Genomic DNA, 18,298 nt, shown 5'->3' with positions numbered 1-18,298 from the left:
GCGGCGCCGGGGCCGCTCCGGGCCGTTCCCGCCCGTGCCGGGGCCGCTGCCGGGCCGTGCCGGACATGGCGCCCGCCATCGCCGCCGAGGAGGGCGGCCGGCAGCGCCGCGCCGCCACCCGCCAGCACAGCCTGGACCTGACGGGCGACTCGCCCCCCGACGGGCTGCCCGGAGACACCGAGGCGCTGCTGCCGGCGCCGGGGCGGGCGCGGGGGTACCGCGCGGAGCTGGGCAGCATCCTGCTGCTGCTGGTGCTGTACGTGCTGCAGGGCATCCCGCTGGGGCTGGCGGGCAGCGTGCCGCTCATCCTGCAGAGCAAGAGCGCCAGCTACACCGACCAGGCCTTCTTCAGCTTCGTCTTCTGGCCCTTCAGCCTGAAGCTGCTGTGGGCGCCCTTGGTGGACGCCGTGTACCTGCGCGGCTTCGGCCGCCGCAAGTCGTGGCTGGTGCCCACGCAGTACGTGCTGGGGCTCTTCATGATCTACATGTCCACGCAGGTGGACGCGCTGCTGGGTGACGGCCACGGCCGCGGCCCCGACGTGGCGGCCCTCACCGTCACCTTCTTCCTCTTCGAGTTCCTGGCGGCCACGCAGGACATCGCGGTGGACGGCTGGGCGCTCACCATGCTGTCCCGGGAGAACGTGGGCTACGCCTCCACCTGCAACTCGGTGGGGCAGACGGCCGGCTACTTCCTGGGAAACGTGCTGTTCCTGGCCCTGGAGTCCGCCTCCTTCTGCAACAAGTACCTGCGCTTCGAGCCGCAGCCCCGGGGCATCGTCACCCTCTCAGGTAGGGCCGGGTGTGCGCCCGGTGTGCCGGGACAGAGCCAGAGTGCGCTGCTGTGGAGGGGACCAAAGGGATCCCATGGCAGGGACACCTCCCACTGCCCCAGGTGCTCCCAGCCTCAATGTCCAGCCTGGCCTTGGGCACTGCCAGGGATCCAGGGGCAGCCATAGCTGCTCTGGGCACCTGTGCCAGGGCCTGCCCACCCTGCCAGGAAAGCATTTTTTCCAAATAATAATGGTTATATCTTCCTCAGGATGCTTCTGCCCTGTGCCTGGAGCCCTCTGTGGTTTGATGGTGGGAACCAAACAGGTTTGGTGTGTCCCTTGCCCCGTGGGAAAGCACAGCCTGCTTGGAGGCTGGCAGAGTCCTCTGCTAAATGCACTGGAGTTCAGATTTTGCTGGGCTTTAACCTGCCTTGTCATTATCTTGGCTGACCTAAGCACTTTGGAGGAACTCTTTTTTTTTTTCCTCCTGGTTTAATGGCCATGGACTAGATTACTCTTTAAGAAAAGCAAGCCAAAGTCTCCATGTGGGAGGAAGAAAGAATCAAACAAGCAAACAAAGATTCTTCCAATATGATATTTTTCACAGAATAAAAGTGAAAGTGTTCAGGGTTGGGCGTATGGCCAGTTTCTAAAGGAAGGCCTTATTTTAGGGGGGGATTTGCTTTTTCTCTTTAGTGAATTAAATGGAGCGTGGTTATCCAAGCATAACTGGCTGTCAGTGGAGGGGTGTTTCTGTTTGCTGGGGTTTGGGATTTTTCTCAGAAAGGTTCTGTGTGATGGCTGATATTAGGGGCATTGCCCTGGAGATGCTTGAGGTGCAGCTGGTTTGGTTGCAAGGTTGAGTGAGGACAGGAAATGCTGGCACCATTCTGGCTGCAGCCTCAGGGTGACCCTGCAGTGAAGAGCAGCTCCCCATGGTCTCAGTCTCTGCTCACACTGATTGCCTTGCCTGAGCCATCTCAGATCAGGGATGCCAGAACAGGCTGGAATTGTGTGAAGGGGAGCTTTGCTTTCTGTCCTGCCTTTCCTCAGGGATGAACCAGGACAGCAGTGTCCCCATTGCTGTGCTTGCCTGCTCTCTGCAGCTCTCACCCTGCTCAGCAGTCCTCCCCTGTGCTCCCTGCTGCCAGCCTGGGCCTGGCCCGTGCCAAGGAGCACAGAGTGGCCCTGCAAGTGTCCCAGCTGGTTCCTGGCTTTCCCCGGGGCTGTGCAGGCAGCTCCTGGGCTGCCGTGTCCATCCTCTCACTGCAGTGCACACTGACGTCTTTGCTGCTGATGCAACTTGCAGCCACTGCTGTTCAGGCAGCCTGGCTTGGCTCTACTTCCCTCACTGCCCAGGGTTTTGGTTGGTTGGGGTTTTTTCCCCTCACGGCTGTTTGTATAAATGGGTTTGTTAGTATTACCAAAGTGCTGTTTTAAAAAGATATTGTCCCCTAACCCAAACAGCACCAATGCCACCTGCTTAACCTGCCCTGGAGTATTGATGTGGTTGGAGTAAGAACAGCAAATAACTGACACTGTAGTTGCAGGATATGGTTTTTCTGTAAAACTGTAAGAAATTTCTGTTTCTCAGTGGTGTGAGTGGCACAGTTTGGTGTTTCCCTGGAGCAGCTGAGAGCAGCAGGAGGAGCCAGCTCACCAAGGAGCACAGGGGCTCACTGTCCTTGCCCTGGCTGTAATGGGCTCGTGACGAGCAGGTTTGGGCAGGTAAAGCAGCAGAAAACTTCACTGCTGGAAAAGGTGAATGTTCTCTGCCAGCTCAGATCTCTGAGCACTTTTGTTGTAGGCTGAGCCCAGTGCCAGGGAAAGAACAAGTCACCACTCCATGATCCAGAGGGCAGCGCCCCGAGGGAGCTGGGTTAGTTTGGGTAGCAGGGAAAGGTTCTTCCCCAGAGGGTGCTGGCTCTGGGAATGGGCACAGCCCTGAGGCTGCCAGAGCTCCAGGAGCCTTTGGGCAGCACTGCCAGGGATGGCTTGTGCCAGGCCAGGAGCTGGGATGATCCTTGTGGGTCCATCCCAGCTGAAGATATTCTGTGATCCTGAGTCAGCTTGGAGTTGTTGAGAAGCAGCAGCAGCATTCATTGTTCTCATTAACCTCAGGAAATAATATGGACAGATGTAAACCCATCATCAAACTCACCAAACCACAGGCTGTGCTGGGCTGTGTCAGGCTGAAGTGCCAGAGAAGGAAACGGGAAAAACCCTTCTGCAGGCTGATTGTCCTGGTGCATCCAGGGCTTTATTTTGCACTTGCTGTTCAGGTGACTTCAGTTTATTTAAGAGCAGGGGAAGCTCCCTGGCTGGGTTTGTGATTCCTGCCTGGTTTGCCCATTCCAGGGAAAGAGAGGGAAAGGGAAAGAGTGAACACCGGACAAAGGTGCCCCTTAAAGGCCTCCCCCACTCACCTGTGCCAGGGACTGTGGAACACCCCTCCTCCTGGCATCCTGGGTACCTGCACCACCTGGGTACCTTCTTCAGGCTGTTTTCCAGCCTGGTCCACCCCTGATGTAGTTCAAAACCTTGTCTTGCCCCATCTCAGTGGTTTGTTTTGTTACTAGCAGTGTAGCTGCAGAAACAAAATAGACATGGGGGAAGTAGCAGTGGTGGCACCAGAAAGTTTGTCCTTGAAATCCCTTATGTAAACTCTCATTCAAAGTTCTTCTGCTTGTAGCCTGTTAGTGAGGTTCCTTGCATTTGAAAGGAAATGTACCTTATTTTTGTGTAAACTGCCTACAGCTTCAAAAACCCCAGTTTTTCTTGTCTGAATTACTATATATATATATATATATATATAGTGGGGTTTTTTCTTTTTTCTTGCTTTGCTTTGTTGCTGATGCAGCCCCTGCAGTGCTGTGCTGCAGCTGACAGGGCTGGCCTGATCAGGAGCACTCATGTGATGATGCTCAGAGCTATTTCTATCCCCATCCTTGCACTGTGTGTCTCTCACTGCAGTGATAATGCTCAGGGTTATTATTAGAGAACTGCTCCTCTACATCCTTTGTAGCCAGTGGCTGTGATTTGTGAGGCTCTCAGGAAATGCATCTTTCCTTGAGAATGTCTGCTCAGGGCACCTTGTGTTTTTAAGAGAGAGCAATCTGACAGTGTTGCTTGTGAGGTCATGTTTGTTTTAGGAAAGGGAAAAGTAGCAGAAATGGCATGAGGAGCCTTTTTTCTGTTACCCTGGGAATGGTGGGGCACACCTGGAGCAGTCCTTGCACATTTTCTTCCCTGCTGTGCAGGAGAAGCAGGCAATGATTGACCAAACCTTTGTCTCTGCCCTTTCACCAGCCTTGGCTGCTCCTGCTGGGTTTCCTGGAGGCTGCTGGGGCTGCTCCTGACCAGGAAGAATAAAGGCTGCTTCTTGCACAGGCTGAGTTCTTTATGCTGCTTCTGTCCTAGCCCTGCACAGGCTGAGTTCTTTCCTGCCCCTGTCCTAGAGGCACAGGACAGGATGATCTTGACCTGGCCATTCACTCAGTCAGAAAGTACTCTCTTGGTGGTTTTTTGCTGCCCCACCTCCATGATTTAGCAGATGCTGATCTGCTTAAAGCAGACCACTGGAATGCTGCCGAGGATCCACTTCAGCCAGATAAATCTGAGGACTCCTTACCACTCTGTAAAAACTTTCCTGGGGCCATCTTCACCCTCCTAAATGCAGGTGGGAGATGGATGTGAGATAGGGCTGTAGGGCTGAGGCACAGAGTGCTTCCCTGGCTGCAGGGCAGGGGAGGAGCTGGGAAGGAGTTCTGCCTCTGGAGGTTCTTCCCTGTTTTCCAACGATTACATGTGGTTTTCCTCCTTTATCAGCCCTCAGTGGCTGTGTGTGTAATCCTTCAACACGTTCATTTTTGCCTCTATTCCTCCCCCAGCATGCTCGCTGTGGTAATAACCCAGCAAGCAGCAGGGAGGTGACCTGGTTTGCTGCTGCTCCCCTGCCTCAGCTCCAGCATCACCTCCTTTCAGAGGAGGGCACAGCTGTGTCACTCACTGCATGTAGCTCTGTGCTTGTGGTTTGCTTTTGCTGCTTGCTTTTATTCCACTTTGATTATTAGGTTTACGTTCTACAACTGTCAATCGCGGCTGCTACAAAGAAATTTTTATTTTATTTTATTTTCCCCTACAGATTTCCTGTTTTTCTGGGGAGCTGTCTTCTTAGTTACCACTACATTGGTTGCTTTCTTGAAAAAGGAAAACGAGGAGCTAATACCAGCAAAGGAAGAAACAAAAGGCATCACTGACACATACAGGCTGCTATTCTCAATAATCAAGATGCCAGCAGTTCTTACTTTCTGTCTCTTGATCCTCACTTCAAAAGTAAGTAAATACATTTAAGAATTGTTAAATGCTGGCATCAGAGTCTGGAAGGCTGCTGAGTCCCCGGGATGTAACTAAGTTTTGCTGTTGGCTGTCACAAGAGTTGTGAATTTTCACATGAAATTCAAGCAGAATGGGTTATCTCATTGTGCTGAGCAGGGCTGTGCAGCAGAAAAGCTTTGTGAGAGCTTTTGTGTTTGACACAAGCATTGAAGAGAAGTTTGGTGGCAGTGTGGCATTAAAGTAAAGTCCGTTTTTAAACAGGCTGTGTAGCCTGTAGTTGAAAAGGGCAGAAAATGTTTGTTTTTAGCTCAGAATGCCCAGCTCTGTCCAAGCTGGGTTTCCATGGCTCCTGGTTGGACACTGAGGATGCCAGCAGCAGGGAAGGCACAGGAGTGAATGGCAGTGCTGCTTAATGTTCCTGGAATAGTTTTGGCTGTGATGACAGTAAGAGTGGTCAAGTGTAGAACATGCAGAACTAATCTGGAAATCAAATCAGGGGCAGAAGTGACTTCAGTGACAGTGTGTTCTGTATCCCATTTCTCAATTTACATGATAGGGAGTAAATTGAATTTCTAGCCAAACTCCCTGTTCTCCTCAGCTTATTTTGTCTCCCTGACATTGCAGATTGGGTTTTCAGCAGCAGATGCTGTAACAGGACTCAAACTGGTGGAGGAGGGAGTCCCCAAAGAGCACCTGGCTCTGCTGGCAGTTCCAATGGTTCCTCTGCAGATCATCTTGCCTCTGGTTATCAGCAAATACACAGCGGGCCCCCAGCCCCTGAACACCTTCTACAAAGCAATGCCTTACAGGTAAAGCCTCATTTTAGTGGAACACAGTGTGCTCAGTTTGTGTGTTCAGATCACCTGTAGGGTTTTGTGTGTAACTCTCTCACTTCCAGGTCCAGAGAAGTGTGTCAGGATTGTCACAGTGAGTTGAACTGTCTGGTTCATGCAGTGTCACTGTGTAGAAGCATGGGATGTGCATGTACAGCACCATTAGAGCAGTGCTCTCCTGCTCCTAACTAACAATGTCACTGCTTGTCAAATATTTGGTATCTAGTTCTGAGATAGAAATAGGTGTAACTGTTTGGATCTAAACTAATTTAATGTAGTCTCTGTAGTTTTTCAGTGGTTGCTTTTTGTTGAGGAACCACATGGGAAGGATTACTTGGAATAACAAATCATCTTTCTCATCCCTCCAGGTTGCTGCTTGGCCTGGAATTCGCTTTCCTGGTGTGGTGGGCTCCTAAAGTAAAGCATGAAGGAGGATTTCCTGTTTATTACTACGCTGCGGTGGTGCTGAGCTATGCTCTACACCAGGTAACAGTCACAGTGTGGGGAGGGGAAATGCTCTTCCCTGTCCTGTCCTGTGTCAGCTGGAATCCCCCCAAGCCTGACCTGTGCTGTGTGGCAGGACTGACTTCTAATACTCTTGCCAGTGCTATTCCTCCCTATTCCCTGTGCTCCATTGGACATCATCTGGCAGCTACTTTGAGTTCTCTGGGACTGGTGTAGTTCCCCAGATTCCTTTTTCCCCAGACCCAGAAGCTCAAAAGCACAGAGGAGCTGGAGAAACCCCAGAACTGTGCCTGAGCTTGGTAGGCATGCTGATGGTTGTGCAAAGAAAGTTATGTGATCTTGGTCCTAGGGAAAAAACTCATTTGTTGGAGGAACATCATAATGGATCTGATCCAAAGACTTGGAAACAAGCACCTGATACAGCATGGTCTTTGGATCAGAACTGGAATGCAGGGCCTTGAGAGGTGATTTTTAAATGCAGAAGGGTTGTGTTAGGTGCTGTTTTAGCTGGCTGATTGTCTTTCAGTTTGCTAACCCAAGTCATGCCAGTGCATGTGAGGCTGGGTCTGTTGCAGCATGACTTGAGACAAGCAGCAAGGCCACTCCCCGAGTTAGCACAGGGACAGGCTGCAGGAGGAACTGCTGCTGCTGGGATCGTTTCCAGTCGGTGCTGCTGAGCTCAGGGGAGCTCTCAGCAGGGTTGTGCTGGGGGTTTCAGCCCTGTCTGTCTGTCTGCCTGTGTCTGTCTGTCCCCAGATCACGCTGTACAGCATGTACGTGGCCATCATGGCCTTCAACGCCAAGGTCAGCGACCCGCTCATCGGGGGCACCTACATGACCCTGCTCAACACCGTCTCCAACCTGGGGGGAAACTGGCCCTCCACGGTGGCCCTGTGGCTGGTGGACCCCCTGACAGTGAAGGAGTGTGCCGGGGCCCAGGGCCACACCTGTGCCACTGCAGGGGCCTCAGAGGTGAGCCTGGGGCTGGGGGGGCTCTGCTCAGTGTCTCTGTTAAATGTTTCCTTTGGGAACCTTCACAGTGTATAGCTTGTGTTCAGAATTCCCACTGATGGGGCTCATTCTCCTGTCTGATAAAATCCAGGCTGTCAGCAGCTGGGCACTCAGAATAAGCACCCCTTACCCAGGGTTTGCAGCTGCAGAGTTGTGAGCCCTTTGTTCCCATGCTGACCTGGAGGAGAAGCACCAGACTGGTGCCACATTCTGTGCAGTGTGAGGAGCCTGTAGCTGTGGTTTGAGTTAAGGGCTCTGTCCTTGGCAGGCTCTCTGTCCCTCCCTCAGGGCCTCTGTTTCTCTGGCAGGTTTTTCTTCCTCCTGTCTCCCTGGAGGCTTCTTATCTGCCTGCCTTGATACCTTCTCCAAGATGCTGCTCTGCTCTCTGATTTTGGTGTCCACTTTCCCCATGAAATCAAGTGGGACTGGCTGCCTGCCCAGTTCTGGGAGCCCTGTGGAAGAGAACAAAGAGCTTGCTGTACACAGATCAAACAACAGGACACAAAACTGCTGGGAAAGCAACATTTCAAATTCACCTCCTCACAGCAAATGAGACATTTGACATGGCTGAAGAGCAGAAATGTTTGGGGTTTCTTTTTTTCTGTGCTCATGGCTGAGATTTATTTCACTCCTGAATGCCAGGATGCTCTAGGACTTGGAGGTTCTCTAAATGATCAAAGTGTTCTGGAGTCCATCATTACTTGTCTGAACTGGAGTTGCAGTTTTTGTTGGTGGAAACTGCTTCTGCAGCAGATGCTTTCCCAGCCTCTCACTCATTAGCCTGTCACTAATTAGGTTCCTTGTGTCTCAGCCTCTACTGAGCTTGAGTCCTTCCTCCTCCTTCACCTCACTCCTCTGATCCTCCTGGTTGGTGGCATTCCACCACCACCACCACCACTCCCTTCTTATTCCTAATCTGATCTTGACATGTCTCAGAATAATGACCATGCCGGCAGAGCCTCAGCTGAGAGAGTTGATTAATCCTGGGATTAGAGCAGTGTTGAAAGCCAAACAATAGCAGAAACAATCCTGGGCTGTACAATCACCCTGTGAATGCTGGGTGTTTGTCTTCCAGTTCAAAACCATCCTGGGTGTGTTTCTCCCAGACACAGAACCATGGCATGGTTTGGATTGGGAGGACCTAAAAGCCCATCTAATGCCACACCTTCCACTATCCCAGCTTGCTCCCAGCCCTGTCCAACCCGGCCTTGGACATTTCCAGGTCTGGGGAGCCCACAACATGGATGGCTAGAGAAAAAAATCATCTTTTTCTGTGAGGCTGGGAGCAGTGGTTGCACCTACAGGCCAGCACGGACAGTGGGGCTGTGTCTGTTTGCTGGAGTTTGCCCTTTGGGCTGATGTGCTCCATTTCCCACATGTTTAGGGCAGGTTTGGCACTTTGTTACTTTTCACGCTGCTGATAAGCTCAAAAGCCTCTCTGACCAACTGCACAGGAAACAAAGAGTAAAGAACTCTATTTAGTCCTGCCCAGGAGCAGGGAGACAGCTCTGCAGTGCTGTGTGCTCAGTGCATTCCCTGTGCTCTGTTTCAGCTGTGCACAGCAGCTGGGGGCTCCTGTGTCACCACCCTGGACGGGTACTACGTGGAGTCCATCATCTGCGTCATCCTGGGCTTTGCCTGGTGGTTCTTCCTTGGACCAAAATTCAAAAAGCTGCAGGACGAAGGACAGTCTTCGTGGAAGTGCAAGAGGAGCAATTGATGCACTCAGGTGTTGGATGGACCAGCAAGGTGGTTTTACTTTTATTACAAAGACGTTCCCCATAATCAGCACCCCGGAATCTCGGTGTCCTGTGCCATGCCAGGGAGATCTGCGTGGCCGAGGCAGGGCTGTGCGTGGCACCACTGCCCTCCCCACAGCACAGCAGTTCAGAAAGGAATGGCCAAAGCAGCACCTCCGTGCCCCATGCTTACCCCTGCCTCCAGAGCTGCTGCTTCCATAGGGCACCTCTGGGAAAGCTCCTGGTGCCGTGGCTGTAGAGGCAGCAGCATTGCCAGCTGAGTGCCAGCTTTTATTTTCACACAGAAACGATCTGACAGGGCAGCTGAGCCGGGGAAGGATGCCCAAGGCATTCTGACTGGAGGTTAAGCATGGCACTGTGGAATTCCTTGTGGGAAGATCAGTGTGAGATGTCTGTGGGCTTTGCTTCTTCTCACTTTCTGAACTGTAACCGCGCCTCAAAGGATGAAATGTTCCGGAGATTCTTTTAAATGTATTTTCTGGCTTTTATAAGCTTTAAAGATTTATAAGAAACTATTTTTATAAGCAAATTACATTTGTTTAATTTATTTCCGCTGTTTCAAGGCAGTTTGATTTACGTTCAAGGTAATTTCTTGACGGCAGAAGGCTGTAAGGTAGGGCTGGAACAACGCACAATCCTCTGAGCCTTGAGTCCTGCAGCTGCAGCTGGAGGTGCTTCCCAAGGGAGGGCACCTGGGCCTTTGGAAGGGGTGAGTTGACAGGGGAAGACCAATCCATTGGTTTTCCAAAGTGTATTACTAAAATTTGAATGTTCATTCTCAAAAGCAGCGGGAGCACCGAGAGTTCCCCCAGGCAGGGTGAGAAGAGTGAGGTGGTGATGACAAAGGTGCCAAACTCCAGGGAGCTGGTGCAGGACTCACCCTCACACCAATCCACTCCAACAGGCACAGTCCTGTGGCAGAGCTGCTGCAGAATTCACTGCTGGTGCCACGTGGTGGAAACAACCCTGCTGGATTTCTCCCACTGAGCTCCCTCCTGAGTGCCTTAGGGACCCACAGGGGCTGGAGAGGCACTCAGACCCTGCTGGGTGTATGTGGAACAGTGGTATTGAAAAGGAAAACTATTAAACATCCCTTGCAAAGGTGCACGAGGTCACCTGCCACGTTTCTTGTCAATATTTGAGGGACTGGGCTGGGAGGGGGTTTGGGATCTTCTGCTGCTGTGTGTTTTGGGGGAAAAGTGACCCAGTACCACCTCTGGGGGGTGGGTGGGTGTACAAAGGGTCTTCTTGGCATCGGGGTAAGGAGGGGACTGGCAGAGGACACTGTGACCTCGTGCTGTGTCCCCTCCCTCGAGGGACACACCTCACAGCGTGCTTCAAGCACAGCAGAACCACTCATGCTGAGTGAAATCACACGGGTCTTACTGCCCAAGCACAATGTCTTCCAGTTTCCCCTCTGCTTAAGAACAAAACATAAAAATATATCTGATTTATGTCTGCCCCTTTCAGTGCCTGTCCCACCAGCTCCACTGCATTAACGCTGTGAGGCACTTCAGTTCTGGGTCCCCTCTGGAACCATGGGCTGCTTATTGAACTACATCTTGCACACCTAGAGGAGTTGTTTTAACTTTTCTGATTGGGAGGAAAAACATCAAGTGCAGAAGTCAATAAATTAAATTTGCTGTGTATTATTTGGGTTTTACTTTGCAATTTTTTTTTCACTATTTCTAAGGGTGCCAATGAAACTTGTCACTAATAAAGATGGGTTAAGGATTAACTCAATCAATAATTAGATAATCAACAATATCAAAATTGCACATAAACTCCAAATAGGTAGGAGTAGATATGTTACCTGAAATAAATAACTGTGTTCTTTTTCAAACTGGTGAAACAAGTTATGGATTAGTACTTTTAATTTAAGTACCTATTTTGTAAATTGGAAATGTTGCTGCTGTACCAGCCCCTCGGCAGGCTGCTGAAGAGCACCCATAAAATTTTGATCTTGCTACTTTTTTTCTACCAACTCTGTTCAAAAGTGGGTTTTCTATTTAACATTAGAATTCGTACAGACTTAAACATCTTTAACATTAAAAACACTAACAAACAAAAAGCAAACCCCAAACCAACAAGAATAATAAATCAAGCAAAATTGAAATACCAAGAAGAAAGGAGCATCTGAGATGTCAGAGGTGGTGTGGTACAGGTTTGAGGAGCTCAATGCAGAATTCAGGAGCTCAAAGCCCTGGCAGGGCCTGCAGGGGCTCCAGGAGAGCTGCAGAGGGACTGGGGACAGGGATGGAGGGACAGCACACAGGGAATGGCTCCCAGTGCCAGAGGGCAGGGATGGGTGGGACATTGGGAATTGGGAATTCCTGGCTGGGATGGGATTCCCAGAGCAGCTGGGGCTGCCCCTGCATCCCTGGCAGTGCCCCGGCCGGGGCTGCTCGGGGCCGGTGTCGCTCCGTGGCACGGCGGCGCCGGGCGCTGTTCGTTCCCGGTTCCGTGGCACAGCGGCACCGGGCGCTGTTCGTTCCCGGTTCCGTGGCACGGCGGCGCCGGGCGCTGTTCGTTTCCCGTTCCCGCGGGGGCGCTCGGCACGCCGCGATGTCGGAGCGGGGCGGCGGCGGCTCCGAGCGCGCCGCGCTGGCCCTGGCCCGGCTCTCCGAGTGGGTGGACGCGCACCTGGGGCTGCTGCGGGTACCGGGGCTGGGCGGGCACCGGGGCTGGGCGGGTACCGGGCCGGGGCGGCCCGCTGGGCCCGGCTGAGCCCCGTTCTCTCCGCAGGGCCTGATCACCGGCGCGGCCGTGGCCGGGGTGCTGCTGCTGGCGCGGAGCCTCCGCGTGGTGAGTGCGGGCCGGGGGATGCGGGAGAGCCAGGCACGGGCCCGGGGGATGCGGGAGAGCCGGGCACGGGCCCGGGGCATGCGGGAGAGCCAGGCACGGGCCCGGGGATGCAGGAGAGCCAGGCACGGGCCCGGGGGATGCAGGAGAGCCAGGCACGGGCCCGGGGATGCAGGAGAGCCAGGCACGGGCCCGGGGGATGCAGGAGAGCCAGGCACGGGCCCGGGGGATGCGGGAGAGCCAGGCACGGGCCCGGGGGATGCAGGAGAGCCAGGCACGGGCCCGGGGATGCGGGAGAGCCAGGCACGGGCCCGGGGGATGCGGGAGAAGCACGGCACGGCCGCTCAGAAGCAGCAGGTGCGGGGAGAGCCTGTCACGGGCCGGAGGGTCGGGGGAGAGCCTGGCACAGCCTCTCGGAACCGGGGGCAGCCTGGCACGGGCCCGGGGAATGCGGGAGAACCCGGCGCGGCCGATCAGAATCGGGGGGATCCCGGCCCGGCCCCTCAGAACCAGGGGCAGCCCGGCGCGGCCGCTCGGGCCCGCGGCCGAGGGGCCGGGCCTGCCCTGCCCTGCCCTGGCCTGCCGTGCCCGGCCCTGGCTGTCCCGCCCGGGGCTGTTCCCGCCGCATTCCCGTGTTTTGTTCGGGTTTGCGCAAAGCGGGAGCTGGAGGCTCCCGAAAAAGGCTGCCCACTCCCCAGTACTTAACATTATTTATATATTTTAACAAACCATCAACATTCACTGCTTACAAATTCCGTAGCTTTTCTGTCAATTCTATCAACTCAGCCCTTTCTGTGTCAGCTGTGTTTGTCGTTTCTCGTGCTGATCAGCCCCAGCCTTTCCCTCCGCCGGAGCGCGGGGTCCCTCTGGCCCGGGTGCTCAGTGCTCAGTGCTCAATGGCCGGTCAGTGCTCAGTGCTCAGTGGTCAGTGGCTGATCCTCAGTGCTCAGTGCTCAGTGCTCAGTGGTCAGTGCTCAGTGGCTGATGCTCAGTGCTCAGTAGTCAGTGGTCAGTGGTCAGCAGTCGCGCTGTCCCCCTGCTGGAATTGCCTTTTTCCCGGCACGGCTCAGCCACGGCTGGTGGCTCCCGCCCAGACAGCCCATTCATCTTGGCATTGTCTTCCCTTTTCCTTAAAACTAAAGATTAGCCAAGCGTGCAAGGTTCACAATGCGGTTGCTTAATCATAACGGTCCTGCTACAGCTACTGATTAACAAGTGAAAAAAAGCCAGCAGCGTTTGATTCAGGTCCTGAGGGACGCGATATCGCTGTCCTGCGGCATCTCCACGGGTCCCTTGTTCTCGGCTGTTCCTGAGGCCCCTGGGAGGGGTAATGACCCCTTTGCCTGGCCCACTGCAGCTCGAGCACCCTCCCTTGTCCAAACACAGCTGAAACAGCTGCTTGCCTCGGGTATTCTCTGTCTTCCACACGCAGAACTGCTTCTGAATGGTTTAAAACAGCACCCAAATGTTCCCTCACTCCCAGGATGGTCAGGGCACGCTGGGCTAACACCACGCTGCTCACTCCTGGAGAAGCTGAACCTCCACGGGCAGGAGCCACCGTGCTCCCACAGGGTCCCAGCAGCTCAAAAAATCACACTTACCTTCATATTCCCCCTGAACAATTCCAAACAGAACAGGAGAACATTTGTGTGGTGTTTTTACTTAAAAATCCTACCAGAAAACCTGGACTACAAATGTTGCCAGAATGCTTTTTCTCTGTCTTTTTTTTTTTTGTTGGTTTTGACCCAAGGGCCTGTAAATGCATTAACCTGACTGGTGGAGCAAATGAGATCAGCTTTGAACAACTTTTGTTCCTAAAAACCTCCAGGTTTCCTGCCTGCAAGGTCCCAAACTCCCGTGTTCTCTGTGGGCCGCAGAGGGGGAGCTTTGCTGAATAAATGACACACAGGAGGCACAGCTTTAGTTGTGGTGTTTTGGGGGTTTATTTCCCACAGTTGTACAGCAGTGCTCAGTGGGTTTCACAGCTCTGCAGGTCAGTGCTCTGATGAGGCCTTTTACAGTGTCTTAAATTTTGGGGGTCTTAATTTTTTGGGGTCTCACGTGTCCTTCTGCCTCACCCCAGATCTGTGGCTGCTCCAGTCCTGTGCCACAGCCCAAGTTTTTGCTGCTGCTCAGCTTGGTTTTCCTGTGTGATCACATAACCATCCCCTTTGGATCCTCCCAGGCTATAGTATCAAATTTAATCTTCTTGTGATCTTCTCAGGGCTGTTCACCTGCCTTTGTCCCTCTCCTGGTTTCAAAGGCGGGGTTGTTTCTGCCCTGCCTGCTCCGCCTTTGTTTGCAGCGTGTCTGTCCTCTGGCCTCCTTTCACCCCTCTCCCAGCCCCATTCAGGCTGCTTCTAAAACACTCTTTTCTCGGGGAATCAAATGAACTTCAATAGGCATTGCTCTAAAAATGGCAGTTTCTGTTCTTTCTCTAAACCTGGCTTTTATGTCTGTGCTGACGTTGCAAGCCCTGTAAAACAGGGAATATGGTAAGTGTGGAGAGGCTGGCACAGCTTCTGCAGCTGATTAAATATATATCTATATTTACTTGCCCATGGTGTGTAATAATAAAGGTGGAATTTCCCAAACTGTTTTGAGACATTGCATTTAGTGTGGCTGTAACTGCTCTGTATTTTTTCTTAAAATTTTGTCTTTCTCTTCCTTCCATTAACAGACAACGAAATTCACAAATCCTTTGGAAATACCTGTGGAGTTTGTGGAAAAGAATGTGAAACTGAGAGGGAAATTACATCACATCACAGAGAAGGGGCTGGAAGTTGAGCACATTCCCATCAGCATTCCTTTCATCTCAGCCATCCTGAGAAAATGTGAGTAATGAGGAAAAGAGTGTGAAGAGCAAGGGCAGAAATGAAATGTGCTGCTCTTAGAGAGGCTGCAAGCTTGAGAGGAAGGGCTGAGGCACATTTCCAGCTCTGCCTTTTGGTCTTTCTGTGCTTTGCAGGTGGGAAACTGGGAAATAAAAGACATGAAGAGACAGAGAGTTTATCACTACAGTGTTTGTGTTAATCCTTACAGTTACTGTGATATTTTCCAGCAGCAGAAGTAAGCACTCAGGCTGTGCTTCTGCTTGCACAGCTCATCTCGTTCCTGGCAAAAAGCCTCTGTTGGGATTGTGCTTTTATTTGCAGACACTGATTTTTGGGGACAGCTTTCTGTCAGAAACAAACTGTCCATCAAGTCCGTGACTCACACTGGCTGTGCAAACACCAGCAGGTGCTGATGCTTCTGCCCCTGTGGGTGAAAGATAGGGACTGAGAGCGGGAACAGATCTTTTTCTTTGCATGCACAATAATCCAAATTACGAATTAGGCAACGTTGAATTGATATTTTTTTTCCCCTGAAGGAGAGATGAGGCTAAATTCCTGTTTGCCTTGAGGAACTAAAGGGGATTGTTGTAGCACGCAGGAATCAATTCGTTGCCGGCAGCAGCAGAGGAGGGTGTGTGCGAGGCTGAGCTGTGCCCAGCAGCAGACGTGTCCTCTCCCTTGCAGGGCAGCCCGAGGGGCTCCTGCTGATCCGCCTGGCCGGCGTGGAGCTGGCTGCAGGGGGCACGGCCTGGCTGCAGCGGGAGCTGCTCCCCAAACAGCCCCTGTGGTTCCAGCTCCTGGGCAGGGACAGCTCGGCCCTGGACTGCCTCGTCCTGGTCCATAAGGTAAGAGACACAAACACTGGCTCTTAGCTGCGGTTTTAGATGTCACTGCAGTCGCACACTTGTCTCAGTGTGTTTAACAAATGCCATTGTTTGTGATTTATCATCCTTGGTGTGAATTTTAAATGTTGCATTTGCAAATCTGATTGTAGGAGCAGTAGTTCTTCAGACTGATTCATGGCAGGAATGTGTTTCTCTGCCAGTGCCAAAAAGGCGTCTGTAGTTCTGATTAGCCTAATGTTTGTTAGCCAATGTTCCCTCACAAATGCCTTGCATTATAGAATCACAGCATGGTTTGGGATTGGGACTTACAGACCATCCAGTCCCATCCCATGGGCAGGGTCACCTCCCACTGTCCCAGGTGCTCCCAGCCCCAATGTCCAGCTGGCCTTGGGCACTGCCAGGGACCCAGGGGCAGCCCCAGCTGCTCTGGGCACCTGTGCCAGGCCTGCCCACCCTCACATGGAGTTGGGTTTGAAGTCACCTGAATTTGGGTTTGAATTCACTTCTAACTTCTCCTGCCACAGTGTAGGTACAGCCATGAGTAAAGCTTGTACCTCTGAGGGAATTCACCCCAAACCCCAAATAACCCTGTTTCAATGGTGAATATCTGTTTATTGTGGTTCTTCCAGGGTGGGTTTTTCAGCATGTGCTTGAATGAAGAGCTGCTGAGACAAGGGCTGGCCAGAGCAGCCCGGATTGAGGGGCTGCCTCACCACTCCCGCCTCTACTGGAAACTGCACAAAAGGCTCCTCCGGGCTGAGTTAAAGGCTGTGAAGAAAAACAAAGGCATATGGAAGGAGCAGAGCTACTCTGAAAGAATCCAGGAGCGCATAAGCAGCAACAAATTCCTGCAGAGGCTGAAACAGTTTGTGAGCAGGTTTAGAAGCTCCACTGAGAGGTGAAAAGGTGGGGAATGCAGCTCCCCAAGTTGTGGGGAATGTGTATGTTTGTGATCACAAACAGTGCTGTGATGTTGAGGGTCCCTGTCTCAAACACAAACCCCACAGTTCATGGTTACACAGAATGGAAACCCCCAGTTCATGGTTACACACAATATAAGCCCCAGTTCATGGTTATTTAGAATACATCCCATATCATACCCACACAGGATTGAAGTTTAGCAGCAGTGTGCAGGCCACCAGTGAAAATGTTCTGATGCCAGACTTCTCCACAGTGATGCCCTGAATTACCTGTCCAGTTCCCACCTGCTGAACTCCTCCAGGCTGTGCTGCCCAGTGCAGGTTTGAGGGGCAGGGTCCCTTCACACCCCTGCAATGAGCCACTGCTGCCAAGCCCACACCAGACACAAACCCCAGGTCAGGCCTTTACAAAGCTCGTGGGATGCCTTTAAACACAACCTTTTTGTTTGAATTCTGTTCTTATGCTACTTTTTGGTGTAATTTGTGGTTTAAAACTCATTCATCTTGAATGATGGGTTGCATTGTTAGTGATATAAAAGGTGATTTGTTATGGTTGATCTTAAAAAGCTGATAAGGTTGTAATAACTAAAGTTCCTCAGAGGAAAAACACCATTTGGTGTATCAAAGAATATAATGTCAGGAATCCAAATATTTCAAAGACAACTTTCATTTGAAGAGGAAAAACCTGTGGGGTTTTTATTTCTGATGGTTCTGTATCTGAAATTAGATGAACACAAAACTTTAACATGAAATTTGACAAGGTTGATCAGATTGTGCTAAGAACTTGAATTCTTACTTTATTTTTGATACACACGTGAAGTATATGAGTGTATTATTATTTATGTTGTAAATATTCTCAGAATAAAGATTGAATTTCTCAAGTTCATTGTTACATGTTTTATACAACCAGCCCTTGACTTTTGTTTAATCTCCCACAGTCCAAATATTTAAAGTGAAGTGTTTTACAAATTTTCTTTCTTTCTGTGTGATTGCTTTCCAATGAAACACTGGGTAGAAGCAGAAGCGTGTGGTACATAAAACCTTAATAATTGAGCACTGCTTATCTGGCAATTAGTTGCTACATCAGCATTTTCTCTGCTGACTTCAGGGCGAAGTTGTGACTCTTGAGATCCCTAAAAAAATCCAGTTTCCTTGGGTAAGAATAGATGTTAGTGGTTCTTTAGTCCTTTTGTTCCTGGTCTTCCCAGGGTGGGGCTGTGCTAGGGAGCAGCGAGCCATGAAATAAATACCTGCAGTGTTGGAGCCCAGTGTGGGAGAGGGGAGGCAGCTCCGGGGCAGCAAACCAGGTGTCTGTGCCTGTTTGAAAGCGGAAAATGACAAAAGTGACATCCTGGGTTTATGCATAAGACAGCAGAGGGCTGAGCCAGCCACCACCGTGGTTCCTGGATCTGAAACTCATCACACCCAAGGGATTTGGGATTGAATGTGGCACCCTCCAGAGCAAAGCTCTTGATTTTTAACCCCAAAATACGCATTCAGGCTCAGCAACAATCCACTTCTGGGGGTTTATGGTGTTCCTACGTCTGGGAAGTAAGAGGAGCTTTTCCAAGCTGGGCATAATTGTACACTGATGATTTATTTTCTGTAATAATTAAATATAATTCTGGACTTTGCACTTCTGTTCTGTAGATGAGTCACAGGAGGATTTATCACAAAAATCCACTGTAAAGCTGAGAGAAAAGTCTCAGGAAGCCACATG

At 51.6% G+C, this 18,298-nt stretch overlaps 2 protein-coding genes across 3 annotated transcripts; both read left to right on the top strand.

The window, feature by feature from the left end:
- Positions 1–65: 65 nt before the first annotated feature.
- On the top strand, positions 66–10,290 carry SLC33A1 (solute carrier family 33 member 1). Of its 2 annotated transcripts, XM_058031518.1 has the most exons (6): positions 66–789; positions 4,915–5,105; positions 5,733–5,917; positions 6,310–6,427; positions 7,163–7,378; positions 8,970–10,290. In XM_058031518.1, exons 1-6 carry the CDS (start codon positions 66–68, stop codon positions 9,135–9,137), a joined length of 1,602 nt encoding a protein of 533 aa, XP_057887501.1. In that variant the 3' UTR covers positions 9,138–10,290. The 2 variants fall into 2 exon arrangements, with proteins under 2 accessions (XP_057887501.1, XP_057887502.1); XM_058031519.1 differs by lacking the exons at positions 4,915–5,105; positions 6,310–6,427.
- Positions 10,291–11,742: 1,452 nt separating this feature from the next.
- C10H3orf33 (chromosome 10 C3orf33 homolog) lies at positions 11,743–17,459 on the top strand. The gene is made up of 5 exons (XM_058031361.1): positions 11,743–11,835; positions 11,923–11,982; positions 14,660–14,813; positions 15,498–15,658; positions 16,288–17,459. The coding sequence occupies exons 1-5, from the start codon at positions 11,743–11,745 to the stop codon at positions 16,558–16,560; spliced, it is 741 nt and encodes a 246-aa protein (XP_057887344.1). The 3' UTR covers positions 16,561–17,459.
- The last annotated feature ends 839 nt before the right edge of the window (positions 17,460–18,298 follow it).

This window comes from Melospiza georgiana, chromosome 10 (assembly GCF_028018845.1).
Source record: "Melospiza georgiana isolate bMelGeo1 chromosome 10, bMelGeo1.pri, whole genome shotgun sequence".
Classification (NCBI taxonomy): Eukaryota; Metazoa; Chordata; class Aves; order Passeriformes; family Passerellidae; genus Melospiza; species Melospiza georgiana.
Note: the sequence above shows the minus strand (reverse complement) of the source record. Positions and strands in the feature narration are given on the sequence as shown.